Source organism: Salvelinus namaycush, chromosome 20, assembly GCF_016432855.1.
Source record: "Salvelinus namaycush isolate Seneca chromosome 20, SaNama_1.0, whole genome shotgun sequence".
In the NCBI taxonomy this organism is placed as follows: domain Eukaryota; kingdom Metazoa; phylum Chordata; class Actinopteri; order Salmoniformes; family Salmonidae; genus Salvelinus; species Salvelinus namaycush.
In genome coordinates, this window is record NC_052326.1 from 40688453 (window position 1) to 40705480 (window position 17028).

Here is a 17028-nt window from a genome sequence, read left to right on the forward strand (position 1 = left end):
AGGACAAACAATCAACGATATGCAAGCATATCAGGTAGAGGAGGTTCATTTCCATTCAAAAAAATCTTTCTCAGACATAATTTGACCTCATTCAGATTATCACTGTGGTATGTACAAACACACATTCACACACATTCTTTTATTTAACACTTGATCGTCCCTTGTTGTATCCCCTATTACCCAAACATTTAGTAAAAACAGAAGACAAATTAAATATACATCATTTTTTATTTATTGGAAGATGATGTAAAATAATGAGCATCCTGACATGCTTCAACCATCATCTGACTGTGATCAGTCCTTTCGGGGAAGGGCAAGGTGATGTGTCTTTTAGTATGGGGACCAGGGCACTGATGGTGAAACGATGGACAGAGTGGAAAAAGGGAACATACAAGTAATGTTGCATAACATAAAAAATAGACCTTGAGACGTTGCTTTATCTTAAAATAAGCACTATCAGATCCACAAGGTAAGAAACAGACAGTTGAGGAGAAAGAGGCCAGTTTATACGTGGAGGTTTGGGTGTGAGTCTGTTCCTGTCACTCTCTAGCTCTCTTCCCCGTTCTCTCCGGCCCCCTTGACGAGGCGCTTGTTGCCCCTCTTCCCCCCTGGCCCACGTGGCTTGGCGAACACCTGCTTCAGAGTGTGTTCAATGGGATGGACCTCCTCATAAAGAAACTCCTCCGTCAGCCCATCCCCACCGTCAATCTCAATCTGTACACACACACACACACACACACACACACACACCACATGCGAGAGAAAAAGGGAAGAGGGAGAAAGAAGGAACATGGTTGGAAAAGATCAGTATACATGCACACTGTGATATGACAGTCTGATATTATAAGGTACATTAAAGATGGGTAACTTGGAGGTTGTGTAATTGTTGAACCTTTTTGGCGATATCTAGTTGGTAGTCTCTCTCCACCTCATCCAGTAGCGGGTTCTTACAGCTAGAGTACAACATCCGCTCCTTAATGCTACAGCTATACCCTGGCATGGAGTAGATGAACACTGAGAGAGAGAGAGAAGGATTATGAGAGATCCTATAACCTTTAATTGCGTATAATGTGTGTGTGTGTGTGATACTGACCCAGAGCCTCCTGTTGCTGTCCTTGGTGGGAGTGTTTGAAGATGAAGAAATGGTATCTGGGTGTGTCTGTAGGGATTCTGTAGGGAAGCTCACGAGTCTCTGTGGGGTTAGTGTGGACCAGCTCGACTGTCTCTTTCTCTGTGTCCAACTTCTGAGACACACACAAAAAATCACAATACTGAGTGTGTGTATACTGAGTGTGTGTGTGTGCTTGTGCGTACCTGCGTGTGAGCAAAAGATAGAGAATGTTTGTTGCATGTTTTGTTTGACTTTGTTTTGTATGTTTGTTACGTGAGGCCTGCTCACCAGCTGTATGTAGTTGATACGTTTCTGCTTGAGTTGCTGCAGAGCGCGTTTGGCCTCCTCCTGTAGAGGGAACACCAGGCCTGTAAGAGTCTGGTGCCTTTTGTCCAAACCAAACTCCATTGTCACCTGTAGGGGCCGACATATAGCCATAAAACCACAGTCTCTGCATAACACAAATCAATAATCTATTCCTACATAAACTATAAGGAACAAGGTACTGCAGGAGGAGAAGTTGTTATCACCTACACAAATCAATAAAGAGATGCAGGTGGAAACAGTAGAGGCCGACCAATTATGGCTGATTTCAAGTTTTCATAACAATCGGTAATCTGCATTTTTGGATGCCGAATTTGGCCGATTACATTGCAATCCACGAGGAGACTGCGTTGCAGGCTGACCACCTGTTACGCGAGTGCAGCATCAAAAGGACCTTGTGGCTGCAAGGAGCCAAGGTAAGTTGCTAGCTAGCATTAAACTTATAAAAAACAATCAATCTTAACATAATCACTAGTTAACCTAGTAATATCATCAACCATGTGTAGTTAACTAGCTTGTCCTGCGTTGCATATAATCAAAGCAGTGCCTGTTAATTTACCATCTAATCACAGCCTACTTCAACTTCGCCAAACTGGTGATGATTTAACAAAAGCACATTCGCAAAAAAAGCACAATCGTTGCACAAATGTACCTAACCATGAACATCAATGCATTTCTTAAAATCAATACACAGAAGTATATATTTTTAAACCTGCATATGTAGTTAAAATAAGTGAATGTTAGCAGGCAATATTAACTAGGTAAATTGTGACACTTCTCTTGCGTTCTGTGCAAGCAGAGTCAGGGTATATGTAGCAGTTTGGGCCACCTGGCTCATTGTGAACTGTGTGAAGACCATTTCTTCCTAACAAAGACCGTAATTAATTTGCCAGAATTTTACATAATTATGACAACGTTGAAGGTTGTGCAATGTAACAGCACTATTTAGACTTAGGCATGCCACCCGTTCGATAAAATACGGAACGGTTCTGTATTTCACTGAAAGATTAAACGTTTTGTTTTCGAAATGATAGTTTCCGGATTTGACCATATTAATGACCTAAGGCTCGTATTTCTGTGTGTTTATTATATTATAATTAAGTCTATGATTTGATATTTGATAGAGCAGTCTGACTGAGCGGTGGTAGGTAGCAGCAGGCTCATAAGCATTCATTCAAACAGCACTTTCCTGCGTTTGCCAGCAGCTCTTCGCAATGCTTGAAGCACTGCGCTGTTTATGACTTCAAGCCTATCAACTCCCGAGATTAGGCTGGCAATACTATAGTGCCTATAAGAACATCCAATAGTCAAGGTATATGAAATACAAATGGTATAGAGAAATAGTCCTATAATTCCTATAATAACTACAACCTAAAACTTCTTAACTGGGAATATTGAAGACTCATGTTAAAAGGAACCACCAGCTTTCATATGTTCTCATGTTCTGAGCAAGGAACTTAAACGTAGCTTTTTTACATGGCACATATTGCACTTTTCCTTTCTTCTCCAACACTGTGTTTTTGCATTATTTAAACCAAACTGAACATGTTTCATTATTTATTTGAGACTAAATTGATTGTATTTATGCATTATATTAAGTTAAAATAAAAGTGTTCATTGTTCATTCAGTATTGTTGTAATTGTCATTATTACAAATATATATATATATATATATATATATATATATATATATATAAAAATCGGCCGATTAATCGGTATCGGCTATTTTTGGTCCTCCAATAATCTGTATCGGTATTGGCATTGAAAAATCATAATCGGTAGACCTCTAGAAAACATAGTTATAAAATGTGGCTTAAAGATGAGGAGCAAGCCTCTTTTTAAAGACATCCTCCAGAGGATTTTGAACTTTTACTGTTGAAAATACAATAAAGTATGCACATTAAAGGGTAGAAAAATATGTTTTGAGCTAAATAGTGTTTTTTCGACATAACTGCAAAGTTCAAGGAGTACGGCATTCAAGGAGTTGGTCTGATGGGAAGTCGTGATGTCATCGGCCTCCCCCTTGCTTCAGGAACAATAGAGGAGCAATAGAGAACAAAAAAGGAAAGGCCCACCCCCCCCACATGTGCAATGTCATGACTTACCTGGACCACCTATTGAGATGTGCCTTTTGTTAAATGAGTTGAAAAGGAGACTGGAGTGCCACTTTTAAAGGTTTTAGTACATAGTTGAAGATGAGAGGGCGGGACAAACCTTTGCTCGTCCTCTAGGAGTGTTGCTTAACCTTCTACGCTCATCCTGTGGGCATATAATGGACAAACAATGTTTAATCTCTTTCTCTGTTTTTTCTCTCACACACATGCACGCACAGTTTGCACACATACTTGCACTCATTGCCTACATACACCTGAACCAGATGCTCAGACACACACACACCGATACAAAATACACACGTGAAAATACTGAGAGAAGAACCCTAGCTTACCCATACAACCTTGTCCTGGATGGCACATTACAGAGACACAAACACATATGGATGACAATATGTACTACACATCATACAAAGGTATAACAAGATACATTATCTCACAGTAGTAGCCTTCATCGTATATGTTTGTAATATGCACTGAAAATAATATACTAATTGGTGGATATATAGCACAGTCACTCCCCTTTGCTTTACCTCTGTGATTTTTATTCGCTGCAGCTCCTGCTCCGCTACTGTGAGAGGTGCAGGGGAGGAGCAGGAGGACATGTGACGCAGGTACCCCTGGAAACACAGGTCTTCCTGTGGACACAGGAACCAGGAAGTGATTCGCTGAACAAGCCCAACATACTTTATTCACAAAAAGAGGGCTCCTATCCAATTTATTATACATCATCTTAACTCTTAATTTGAGTCAGTTTCCTACAGCATGAAAATAATCTTACAGCAACAGAAAATGTGAATTATTATGTGGATTATAATAATGGACATTTTTGTAGGGGTTGATACATGTTTCGTAGGGGAAATTTCAAAGTGGAAATGACAAACTTCAGAAGCCTTTTAAAATGCAAATACACAATAAGTTTTACATTTCCTGCATTGCCGGAACGTTGTCCTGCAACAGATTAAGATCCTACATATGTAAGGAGGTAGATGAGGCCACTGAGGAAGGGTTGTGATCAGCTGTTACCATGAGCTGTCAATCACACAGTGATTCGACTGATTGGAGGCTGATATATAGACAGAAAAGGCAACTGGGTGACATCAGTCACTGACTGTAGTGTCTTCACATGATAATCTTCTGACCTCATGAGGTCAAGACCTCATTTAACCCCTCCTTCATCAACTGCTCTCTTGTGTCTAGTCTACCCAAATGGAATGTGGAACTTTGCTCTACTTTGTGGACTCTGCAGTGGTTGTTGTCTAGTAAGCATCTTAACCCCTGGCCCTGGACCTCCTGAACAGAGTAGGAACATTTGTATGCTGTGGAGTGAGTCAAATGTTCCAATATGCAGAAAATAAAGGGGGGAGAAGGGAGGTTATTTCAAAGGCCGGGGATTGATAGGGTTAACCCACAAGTCAGTTAAACCAAAGTCAAATAAAAGTGTTTTGGATTTGATGATTCCAGACCACAGACCTCAACTGTGCCAAACATCTCATCCTTGATGTGGCCTCCGCCAAACTCCTTCTTTAATGTGGCACGGGTGGCAGCGTAGACCATCTTCTCCCTCACCTACAGGGGGCATAGCGGATGAGGAAAGAACACTGAACACTGGGTAGTACACTGCATGTGCATGTTTTACAGAAAATGTGTATAAACTGTATGCATGATCGAGGCAGGTAGCCTAGCGGTTAGATCATGGCAGGTAGCCTAGCGGTTAGAGCGTTGCAGGTAGCCTAGCGGTTAGAGCGTTGCAGATAGCCTAGCGGTTAGAGCATTGCAGGTAGTTTAGCGGTTAGAGCGTTGTGCCAGTAAACGAAAGGCTTGCAGTCGAATACTTGAGCATACGAGGTGAAAAATCTGTAGATTTTGAGCAAGGGACTTAACAGTAATTTGCTCTAGGGGAGCTGTAACACGATGGCTGACCTTGTAAAACAACACATTTCATTGCACCTCTCCGGTGTATGTGACAATAAAACACAACCGTCATTTTGTTCTGGTGATTTGTATAGTATTGCAAGCTGGCATAATGTTATTCAATGTTGACTGCAAATAGAGATGTGTGGTCTTAGTATTTACGTACTGGTGATTGATCAGGTGACCAAGCGATGAAGATCCATTCATAGCCCTGTGCATTCTGGGAGTCAAGGCGGTACAGGATGTAGCAGGGCTCCTGAGCCACCAGCAGAGGAAGGAGGAAGTGATCATAGTCCTTGTCCCAGCTCTTTGCAGGTTCTCTGTATGAGCCTAGCACCAGTTCCTCTGGAAGACGGACAGAGAAATACTCATATCAAACTCTCCTCTTTGAGCACAGTCCTCACATTTAAATAGTTGCCAGTCCCCAGTGGATCAGGTTTAGAACATCAGCCAATTGGTAGATAAACAGGTACTCTTTACTCAGTCTTGGTTCTAGACTTCACATACTGTGTACATACAACACCCATACTTACCATCTCTGATGACAATCTTTGCTATTCTGATGGTCCCTCCCCTCACCCTGGACAGGAAGTCCTTCAGTTCATCCGATGCTACAATGGTATGGTAGACAAGAGAGAGACAAGGAGGGGGGGCAGAGAGAGAGGGAGACAGAGAGATGTATAGGGAGACAGAGAGAAAGAGATAGGGAGGTGGAGAGAGATATAGAGAAAGGGAGAAAGAGAGAGCGGGGTGGGGGGTGGAGAGGGAGACAGAGAAAGGGAGGTGTAGAAACAGAGATAGAGAGAGATCAAGAGAAAGGGAGAAAGGAAGCGAGAGAGAGAGGGAGACGGGGAGAGAGAGGAGAGAAAGATGGCGAGAGAAAGAAAGAGAGCGAGAGAGAGAGATGGGGCAGTAAGAACTTGAGACACCGGGGAGAAAATCTGATCCCCTGACAGGCACTCACGGTATCGCCTTAAGTGACATAGACAGGGGTCACAGAGATACTGTACAGCTGATACGGAGTGAATAGAGTCTATACACAACAAGCTGATCCCAGAACAATTAATACCGGTTGGGGAAAGTTGTTCTCTTTCGAATGGACTGAACCCATAATTTTGGTTATTACACAAAGTGAGTTTCCCTCTCTTTAAGAAGATTTACTGTACGCCTCCTCTCTCTCACCATGGTTACCAAACACAGCAGAAGTCTCATAAATGATGTAGGATCAGGTGAGATAAGTGAGAGAGCGGAGATGTATGCTTCCGCCCCAAGCTCCAGTTACTCACATGCTGAAACATACGCACATAGCCATAAACTAAACACACATTCCCATAGATACAGTACATCTCATAAAAGTATAGGGTTCGAAATATCCCAACTGTTCAATACTTTTAGGAAAGTGACAAATAATGTTTCACATTATATCCCTCATATGGGAGAAAAATGAATGGTTCTATATGGGACTAAATGTTTATAAGTGTGGTATTATGTAGACTCCAATGAAGATGATTATGTGAGTAAGGTTAGAGGCTCCATAAGCGTATTCACACAGACTGCGCCCCGAGGTGTCACTCACCATCTGAATACCACGAGCTGGCATAACATTCCCGTTAAAGTAAGAATGAATTACCATCACATTACATCACATCAGATTACAGTGTTGTGTCGCAGAATGTCCCGAGTTCTGTTGCAACACCAAATTCTTATAACTCAGAACGGATCGGTAGGCCTACACGATTGGAGAGATTTAACGCACAATGGCACAGCGCAAAGAGAGAGCACTGGCAATTGATAATAATCACTTTCCCCCTCTATACAATACAACACTAGCTATCATTCGTTCCAATGATATCATGCGCGTCTAGGCCTACCCAAGAGGACATTTACCATGGATTCCAGTCTGGTGCGACATCCTTTGGCAGTAAGATTTCTGCTTCAAAATCCTCTCCTCCAAGGTAGCCTTCTAGAGTGAGTCTCTACGTGTCCTCTATCTCTCTCTGTTGCTGCTCAGTTGGATCCTCCGTACTGGCAGCAGACAGTTCGGCCTAAACCAACTTCAGCGTAAGTGACATAAAAGCCCCAAGGCTGACTTGGGGGATTCCTAACGCGTGAAACTTGACCTGTGGAACTGTGGCAGGTGAGTAATAACGCGGCTGTAAATGGATATGCCACCTTAACCACTGCTCTAAAATGATTCGTGTATCAATGACAACCACTTTACAGCGCCTGACGGGAGTGGGACCTCTCCAACGACGCGCTTCTATACACCGCGACAAGTGGCAACGCAGGCGCAGTAGACACGTTATCTTTCAGAACTCCGCAGCTGAAATATACTGTCCTTGGGTCTCTACCTTTTGTTGGATGTCTGTCCCTGTGTCATCAGCAACGACATATTATCTATCACTCATGCACATCGTGAACCGGATCGGTTCAACACACACGGACGCAGCAGAGATCTCAAATTCCAGCCACCTGGTCACAGAAATGGGACACCCCGCATGAAGCTAATCCAAAAGTTTCGACACTGCACCTTTGGTAGGCTACAGACTGTAATGTAATTAGACCCCGTTTAATATGTGAGAGATAAGCACTGTTCCCCTTGACTGATAAATCTCAGATACCTTTTGATGTAAAAGCTATCTATTTCCATATCCCAGCCTAATTGTTAAATAAACATTAAATGGTAAAGTAGGCTATAGGTAGACTATAGGCTTATGATATTACACATAGGCTTAGGTCTACAAAGCATTATGTCATAGGGGCAGGAATGGTGGGTTTTTCAATGGTCAGTACTTAAGGACCGAAACAATGGCCAGGTACAAAAACTACGAACAAAGCTCTTTCATAAGCAATACGTCTGATTGTGAGTGTGTGTATGAGAGAAAGATAGAGACAGAAAGAGAGACACACACACACACACACACACACACATGTAGGTGGTGAGAGAAAGATGAGTGTGTACCTGTGAGGTTACCTGTGATGGGATCATCCATAATTCAGTAAGCTCCAAGGTTCTATACATTATTCAACAGAGGCCCCCTCTCTACTATACACACAGATACACTTTATGTGCACACACCAATGAAAAACACCAGAGCTTAAGGACATAGCTTAAGGACATAAAAAGTAGACGTTAAAACATTTGAATACTTTCAGAATAAACAGTACAAAAAACACTAACATTGAATTCCCAATAAAACATGTACCAGCAGTTCAAATTAACACTTGATTGAAGTTTGTCATTGTATCAAAAAGTTACAAGTTCATACATAACTCTCTACTTATTAACATTATGTGGAAGTTTGCTCAGAATCACAGTAAAAAAAACAAGATATCTAAACAAGTTTTTGGCAGTAGTACACCTCAAGTCTTCTCTACTCTTATAAAAATGTATCTCAACTTATCTGCAGGCCACAAGCACCTGTCACAGTGGACAATAACTACTGTAATAACTAACCACAGCTCTAGTGCTCCCCTTATGTAACCTTCCCTATTTGACAAATCAATCAGTGTATAGAGTGACAGCTCTCCTCAGGGATAATCGACATTGGAATCCCTTTCACCAATGCCTTAGTGTGCATACAACTTTATCTGGAGCCATTAAGAGTCCACAGTGTTATGCATTTGCATACTCAGAGCAACATGAAAGGAGAAAGGCATGCTGGGTAATGATGATGACAGTTTACATTTCCATTTACATTTTACATTTTAGTCATTTAGCAGACGCTCTTATCCAGAGCGACTTACAGTAGAGTGCATACATTTTATAACATTTTTACATACTGAGACAAGGAGTTTCTCTGTGGCCCAACTCCTTTATCAGTCTCCTACACTGGGAAGCCAAAACACCTGCAAAAAGAGAAACAGAGAGCGTGGGGGTAGAGGTTGGCAGGGGCCAGTGAAAGACAATGTCTGAGCGTGTCTGAGTGAGTGAGTTTTTGGCTGATGAAAGTGTTTGTGTGTGTGTCTCACCATATTGGAGCAGGCGCTGGCAAACATCATGTATTTAAGTTAAACTGCAGTGTGTTGATTGGTAAAGAATGCTTCCCATCCAGAACAGCTATTTTCATCGCACTCTCTGAGGGTTAGTTAGGTGGTTATTGATGATGGATTGGGGGAAAATAGTTATACAATCCTCTGGACTTATTGGAGTTCAGATAGTAATAATATCAGCTAATTGGGTCAAATGGCAAATTTATTTGGGTGATCCTAGAATTATCTTGAGTGCGTCAGACTTGAAATTGTGTTGAGTTGTTCTGATATTAGATTTCCGTGGATCAGGGAGGGCTTGGTAAGACAGCCTAGTTTGCCAAGTTCTAATGTTGGGACTTGGAAGTGCTGGGCTCACCAATCATGACAAACTTTGAGTCTGGGGTGAAGCAGCAGGCCTCGAGTGAAATGTTGTTGTAGCCCTACATAACACACAGGAGAGACACATGTCAAGATGCAGCCAGTCAGAAAATAACTATGTATTTACTCGAGATAATACATGGTGTGAGCTATTTGCATATTAGTAGATATGTGTGTGAATATGTACATTAGGTCCATCAGTGCAGTGTGATAACAGTTCTCTCACTGAGAAAATGTGCAGCACAGCTCCATTGAATGCATCTAGGATGTGAATAGCGCCCCCATTGATAGAGATGAGAATCTGCTTCCCGTCTCTTCATTTCACTCACACACACAGCTGAACTGAGTTTGACAAGGAGGCGAAGGTGCCATGAACACAAGATATCAACGCAAACTGTCTTAATGACCTCACCTTATATTAAAAACAGATAACAAAAACACATTTTACAGACATTTTCACAGTGTTACCTTGTCAAAGGAACATAGAAAACACAGTTTAATGGCCTCAGAGTTGACCCCAGCAGCAAATATCAGGCCCTCAGGATCAAAGGAGCAGACAGGCTTCCCCGAAGGATTAGTTAGACCCTGAGACAAACAAACACATATTTCAAAACCTGTTACAATATATAACTTATCTCTCTGTAATATATACTGTATATATATTATAATGGTGCTGGAGGAGATGGCTGCCGTTTTACAGGCTCCTAACCAACTGTGCTATTTTGTGTGTTTTTTCACATTTTTGTAACTTATTTTGTACATAATTTTGCTGCTACTGTCTCTTATGACCGAAAAGAGCTTCTGGATATCAGAACAGCGATTACCAACCTCAAACTTCTTTAATGAGTCCGACGCAAAGGATATACTGCTTCTCATAGACCAGGCCTAAATCCCTGTCATTCACGTGAAGAAAAGACGGAAATACAGGGGGTGGTGATCGGGTGCCTTGTGAGAATTCATCGGCGAGTGGGTAACCCGCCTCTACCATTGTAACGGTTGTTGTCGGAATGAGAAGGATCGGACCAAGGTGCAGCGCCGTACGTGTTCATAATATTTATTTTAACTCAGAACACTAAGACAAAATAACAAAAATAGACCAACACGAAACAGTTCTGTCTGGTGCAGACACAAAGACAAAAAACAACTACCCACAAAACCCATGTGGGCAAGAGCTACCTAAGTATGGTTCTCAATCAGAAACAAAGATAGACAGCTGCCTCTGATTGAGAACCACACCGGCCAACCAACAAAGAAATACAAAACATAGAACACAGAACATAGAATGCCCACCCCAACTCACGCCCTGACCAAACCAAAATAGAGACATAAAAAGGATCTCTAAGGTCAGGGCGTGACAACCATCCGTTCTATTGGCCAATATGCAATCACTGGAGAATAAACTGGATGATCTCCGTTCGAGACTATCCTACCAATAGGACATTAAAAACTGTAATATCTTATGTTTCACAGAGTCGTGGCTGAATGACGACATGGATAATATACAGTTGGCTGGGTTTTCTGTGCATCGGCAGGACAGAACAGCTACGTCTGGTAAGACGAGGGGTGGGGATGTGTGTCTATTTGTCAATAACAGCTGGTGCACAATATCAAATATTAAGGAAGTCTCGAGGTATTGCTCGCCTGATGTAGAGTACCTCATGATAAGCTGTAGACCACACTATCCACCAAGAGAGCTTTCATCTATATTTTTCATAGCAGTCTATTTACCACCACAAACTGATGTTGGCACTAAGAGTGCACTCAATGAGCTGTATAAGGTCATAAGCAAACAAGAAAATGCTCATTCAGTAGTGGTGCTCCTAGTGGCCGGGCACTTTAATGCAGGCAAACTTAAATCAGTTTTAACAAATTTTTACCAGCATGTCACATGTGCAACCAGAGGAAAAAAACTCTAGACCACTTTTACCCCACACACAGAGACGCATAAAATGCGCCCTCCATTTGGCAAATCTGACCATAATTCTATCCTCCTGGTCCCTGCTTACAAGCAAAAACTAAAGCAGGAAGTACCAGTGACTCGCTCAATACAGAAGTGGTCAGATGATGCGGATGCTATACTACAGGACTGTTTTGCTAGCACAGATTGGATTATGTTCCGAGATTCATCCAAAGGCATTGAGAAGTTCAGATAGTAATAATATCAGCTAATTGGGTCGAATGGCAAATTGATTTGGGTGACCCTAGAATTGTCTTGAAATTGAAATTGTGTAATTGTGTTGAGTTGTTCTGATATTAGATTTCCGTGGATCAGGGAGGGCTTGGTAAGACAGCCTAGTTTGCCAAGTTCTAATGTTGGGACTTGGAGGTGCTGGGCTCACCAATCATGACAAACTTTGAGTCTGGGGTGAAGCAGCAGGCCTCGAGTGAAATGTTGTTGTAGCCCTACATAACACACAGGAGAGACACATGTCAAGATGCAGCCAGTCAGAAAATAACTATGTATTTACTAGAGATAATACATGATGTGAGCTATTTGCATACTAGTAGATCTGTGTGTGAATATGTACATTAGGTCCATCAGTGAAGTGTGATAACAGTTCTCTCACTGAGAAAGTATGCAGCACAGCTCCATTGAATGCATCTTGGATGTGAATAGCGCCCCCATTGGTAGAGCATACCACCATAGTCCCTGTGCCCAAGAAAGCAAAGGTATCCTGCCTAAATGACTACCGTTGGTAGCCATGAAGTGCTTTGAAAGGCTGGTCATGGCTCACATCAACACCATCATCCCGAAAACCCTAGACCCAATCCAATTTGCATACCGCCCCAACAGATCCACAGATGACGCAATATCAATCGCACTCCACACTGCCCTTTCCCACCTGGACAAAAGGAACACCTATGTGAGAATGCTGTTCATTGACTACAGCTCAGCGCATCAACACCATAGTGCCCTCAAAGCTCATCACTAAGCTAAGGACCCTGGTACTAAACACCTCCCTCTGCAACTGGATCCTGGACTTCCTGATGCGCCCCCAGGTGGTAAGGGTAGGCAACAACACATCTGCCACACTGATCCTCAACTCAGTGGTGCGTGCTCAGTCCCCTCCTGTACTCCCTGTTCACTCATGACAGCACGGCCAGGCACGACTCCATCACCATTATTATGTTTGTTGATGACACAACAGTGGTAGGCCTGTTCACTGACAACATTGAGACAGCTTATAGGGAGGAGGTCAGAGACCTGGCAGTGTGGTGCCAGGACAAACACCTCTCCCTCAACGTGAGCAAGACAAAGGAGCTAACCATGGACTACAGGAAAAGGAGGGTCGAACAGGCCCCCCATTCACATTGACGGGGCAGTAGTGGAGCGGGTGGAGAGTTTCAAGTTACTTGGTGTCCACATCACCAACAAACTATCATGGTCCAAACACACTAAGACAGTCGTGAAGAGGGCACGACAACATGTTTCCCAGATCCTCAAAAAGTTATACAGCTGCACCATCGAGAACATCCTGACCGGTTGCATCACCACCTGGTATGGCATCTGCTCGGCATTTGACCGTAAGGCGCTACAGAGGGTAGTGCGTACGGCCCAGTACATCACTGGGGCCAAGCTTCCTGTCATCCAGGACCTATATACTAGGCGGTGTCAGAGGAAGACCCAAAAATTGTCAAAGACTCCAGTCACCGAAGTCATAGACGGTTCTCTCTGGTACCACACGGCAAGCGGTACCAGAGCGCCAAGTCTAGGTCCAAAGGGCTCCTTAACAGGTTAATTAACTTACCACCACCAATTAACCATTACATATTTTTTTTTACAGAAAACCATGGAACCACCACTTCAATATATGCCTACACTCTTACAAAAAAAGGTGCTATCTAGAACCTAAAAGGATTATTCCGCTATCCCCATATGATAACCCTTTGAAGAACACTTTTTTTGGTTCCAGGTAGAACCCTTTTGGGTTCCATTCCACAGAGGGTTCTACATGGAACCAAAGACTTCTACCTGGAACCAAAAAGGGCTCTCCTTTGGTGACAGCCAAAGACCCCTGTTGGTACCCCTTATTCGAAGAGTGTACTCAACAAGTTCAACCTGTTCAGTTTACACCATTTAATTCTGTACTCAAACTTCTGCCTGGTATTCAAGATAACCCACAACATAGCACCACCACCTTTGAAGGTTTTCGCAAACCTTTGCTCACACACACTGTAACAACTTTCCTCTTCTTCTGACGAGGAGTAAGAGATATCGGACCAATTTGCAGCGTGGTAAGTGTCCATTTTAATATGTAAAACTGAACACTAAAAAAAATACAAAATAACAAAGTGAAAGAACAAACAAAAATCGAAACAGTCCCGTATGGTACAGACACAGGAAACAACCACCCACAAAACACAATAGACAACAGGCTACCTAAATATGGCTCCCAATCAGAGACAACGACTAACACCTGCCTCTGATTGAGAACCATACTAGGCCAAACACATAGAAATAGAACAACAGAACAAAACATAGAAAAAACAACATAGAATGCCCACCCCAACTCACGCCCTGACCAAACTAAAATAAAGACATAAAAAAGGAACTAAGGTCAGAATGTGACACACACACACACACACACACACAGTACTGTAGCATCTTGATTACATTTTTCACATTTTAGGCATCCAGCTGGGGCCTTGGATGGATGCTGCACTGAGATGGGCACAAGGGTATGTAAATACAGTCCTTTTCAGTGTGGTGGCAAATTAGTTGAACAGGAGAAGAGGATGTGGTTACTTGTGGAGGGAGAGCAGTGAGGGTGGTGGGTTGAACAGCTGCATTGAAGCTGATTGGTTGATCGGGCTCATCACATCTTCTCGATTAAAAGAAAGAGATTTAGAAATGAGTTCGACATTGCCATAGTTCAACAGCTGAAAAGCTGTCATTAACATACTCCCAGAGATAGCAAGACATTCAGTATTCACTGAATGAAGTAGCCAACCCATCTCCACTTACAATTTCATTCATCAATGAAATAAATTATATTATAAACTGGGTGGTTCGAGCCCTGAATGCTGACTGGCTGACAGCCGTGGTATATCAGACCGTATACCACAGGCATAAAAAAACATGTATTTTTAATGCCCTAATGATGTTGGTAACCAGTTTATAATAGCAATAAGGCACCTCGGGGGTTTGTGATATATGGCCAATATACCACGGCTAAGGGCTGTGTCAAGGCACTCTGCGATGCGTCGTACATAAGATCAGCCCTTAGCCGTGGTATATTGGCCATATACCACACCCCCTCGTGCCTTGTTGTTTAACTATAGCACATTCAATTATGTTATTATTGTTGACTATTGGCTACTCCTGTATCTACCTTGTACAATACCATAATCATTGAATGAAGTAGCATACCCATTCACATTTACAATTTAATTGATCAATTAAATAAATAATACTAGCACATAGTTACATTATTGTATAATAGGCTACCCCTGTAGCCACACTATAATAGGATACCTTTATGATTTAATTGGTTGTCAGGCATTATTTTAGGTCTTCAATCAAAGTTGTATGTTGTACCTTGTTTCCCTCCCTCAGGGAATAGTAGTTAATATTGTACACTAGCCTACTACACTATCAACACAGTACATAATATTGCCTACTTGCCTTCGACAATACGTTATCAACTCAGCAAAAAGTTAATGTTTTCAAATAATCCACATGTTCCTTAACATACTAGGCCTAAATATTTCATCCCAAGAATTCCGAATAGCACGCACCCTCTGGGAAATCTTATGAACTCGTCTATACGACTGAAAGTCACGGACAAAACTCGTATTGATTGTCTGGTGAACTGGGAACTGGAAACAACACAGTCTGTGATTGGCTAACGTTTAGCCAAGATAACATACCATCTCATGAGGTGTTGAGGATGGGTTTTAAAAGTGATACAAATGTGACATGTTGCAATTGTGGTGGGAATGCCCAACAAGGGTGTTTGAGAATGAGGTGGCCAAAGTCAGAGCTGTCCAGAGAATTTCATATGCAGCGACTGTTAACAGGGTTGAGGGTTCGAATGGTGCTTCTGAAGAGTCCATGGTGGTGGATAGGCCTTCACTGAAGGCTGCAGGGGTTGCCATTCAACAGCAGGACCCAGATACGTGGGGGCGGCAGGTCGCCTAGTGGTTAGAGCATTGGACTAGTAACCGTAAGGTTACAAGATTGAATCCCCGAGCTGACAAGGTGAAAATCTGTCGTTCTGCCCCTGAACAAGGCTGTTAACCCACTGTTCCTAGGCAGTTAACCGCTGTCATTGAAAATAAGAATTTGTTCTTAACTGACTTGCCTAGTTAAATAAAGGTTAAGAAGGTAGCCTTTATAGCTATGGTGATTAATGGCACTGCCAAGGTGGAGAGGAAGTCCAGGAAAATAGATATCATTGTGGATGCGGCGGAATGGTTCCTGGGACTGAAAGACTTCTCAGCGGAGAAGTTGCATGGAGTATTGTCACAAGCTGTACCATCTTCTCAGGTCATAGAACCTGAGAAGGGAGATAGGGAGATTTGAAGGAAGAAGTGGGAGTTTTGGGGTTTTGTCAATGTGTTTTTTTATTGTTTTATTTTGGGTGGATTAAGTTAGTTTCCCCTATCACGTATGGGTTTTACTTTTACCTTGTTTTTTTCCAACCCCATCCAGTTGGTAACAGTAATACATATTTTTGGGTGTAGTCTGCCATAAAACCCACCGAAGAAGAAGAAGAAGAAAATGAAGCATCGAGTGAAACCACATTACCTATTGGATATTATCTTTTCCAGACTGTGATAACAGGAAATACACAAGCCATAGGCTACACACTATAGCTCAATGTGGTCTACATCGGAATATCGGCTTGCACGTGAAAAACTGTAAATTATAACATTTATGGTTGAGATTTAATTAATATAAATATAAACTATGCACCTTTAATTAATATAAATATATTCCATCTAGACACCGTTGCCCTAGAGCACACAAAAAACGATACATACCTTGGCCTAAACATCAGCGCCACAGGTAACTTCCACAAAGCTGTGAACGATCTGAGAGACAAGGCAAGAAGGGCATTCTATGCCATCAAAAGGAACATAAAATTCAACATACCAATTAGGATCTGGCTAAAATACTTAAATAGTTATAGAACCCATTGCCCTTTATGGTTGTGAGGTCTGGGGTCCACTCACCAACCATGAATTCACAAAATGGGACAAACACTCTGCATG

At 42.2% G+C, this 17028-nt stretch overlaps 1 protein-coding gene across 2 annotated transcripts; it reads right to left on the reverse strand.

The window, feature by feature from the left end:
• Window positions 1–514: 514 nt before the first annotated feature.
• Window positions 515–7372, reverse strand: LOC120064626 (twinfilin-2-like). Of its 2 annotated transcripts, none has more exons than XM_039015247.1 (9): window positions 7348–7372; window positions 5994–6071; window positions 5627–5805; window positions 5020–5115; window positions 4080–4184; window positions 1400–1525; window positions 1094–1244; window positions 893–1014; window positions 515–714 (listed from the first exon to the last, which is right to left on the reverse strand). In XM_039015247.1, exons 1-9 carry the CDS (start codon window positions 7370–7372, stop codon window positions 547–549), a joined length of 1050 nt encoding a protein of 349 aa, XP_038871175.1. In that variant the 3' UTR covers window positions 515–546. The 2 variants fall into 2 exon arrangements, with proteins under 2 accessions (XP_038871175.1, XP_038871173.1); XM_039015245.1 differs by having other exon boundaries at window positions 4059–4184.
• Between the last annotated feature and the right edge of the window lie 9656 nt (window positions 7373–17028).

Excerpts from the sequence above, each read along its gene's own strand:
- LOC120064626 (XM_039015245.1), bottom strand. The coding sequence starts at position 7,372 with ATGTCGCACCAGACTGGAATCCATG. Across the intron at positions 4,185-5,019 it reads AGATGTTTGGCACAGTTGAG|GAAGACCTGTGTTTCCAGGG; the intron begins GTCTGTGGTCTG and ends CTGTGTCCACAG. Across the intron at positions 1,526-4,058 it reads TAAAGCAAAGGGGAGTGACT|GTGACAATGGAGTTTGGTTT; the intron begins GTGCTATATATC and ends CGGCCCCTACAG.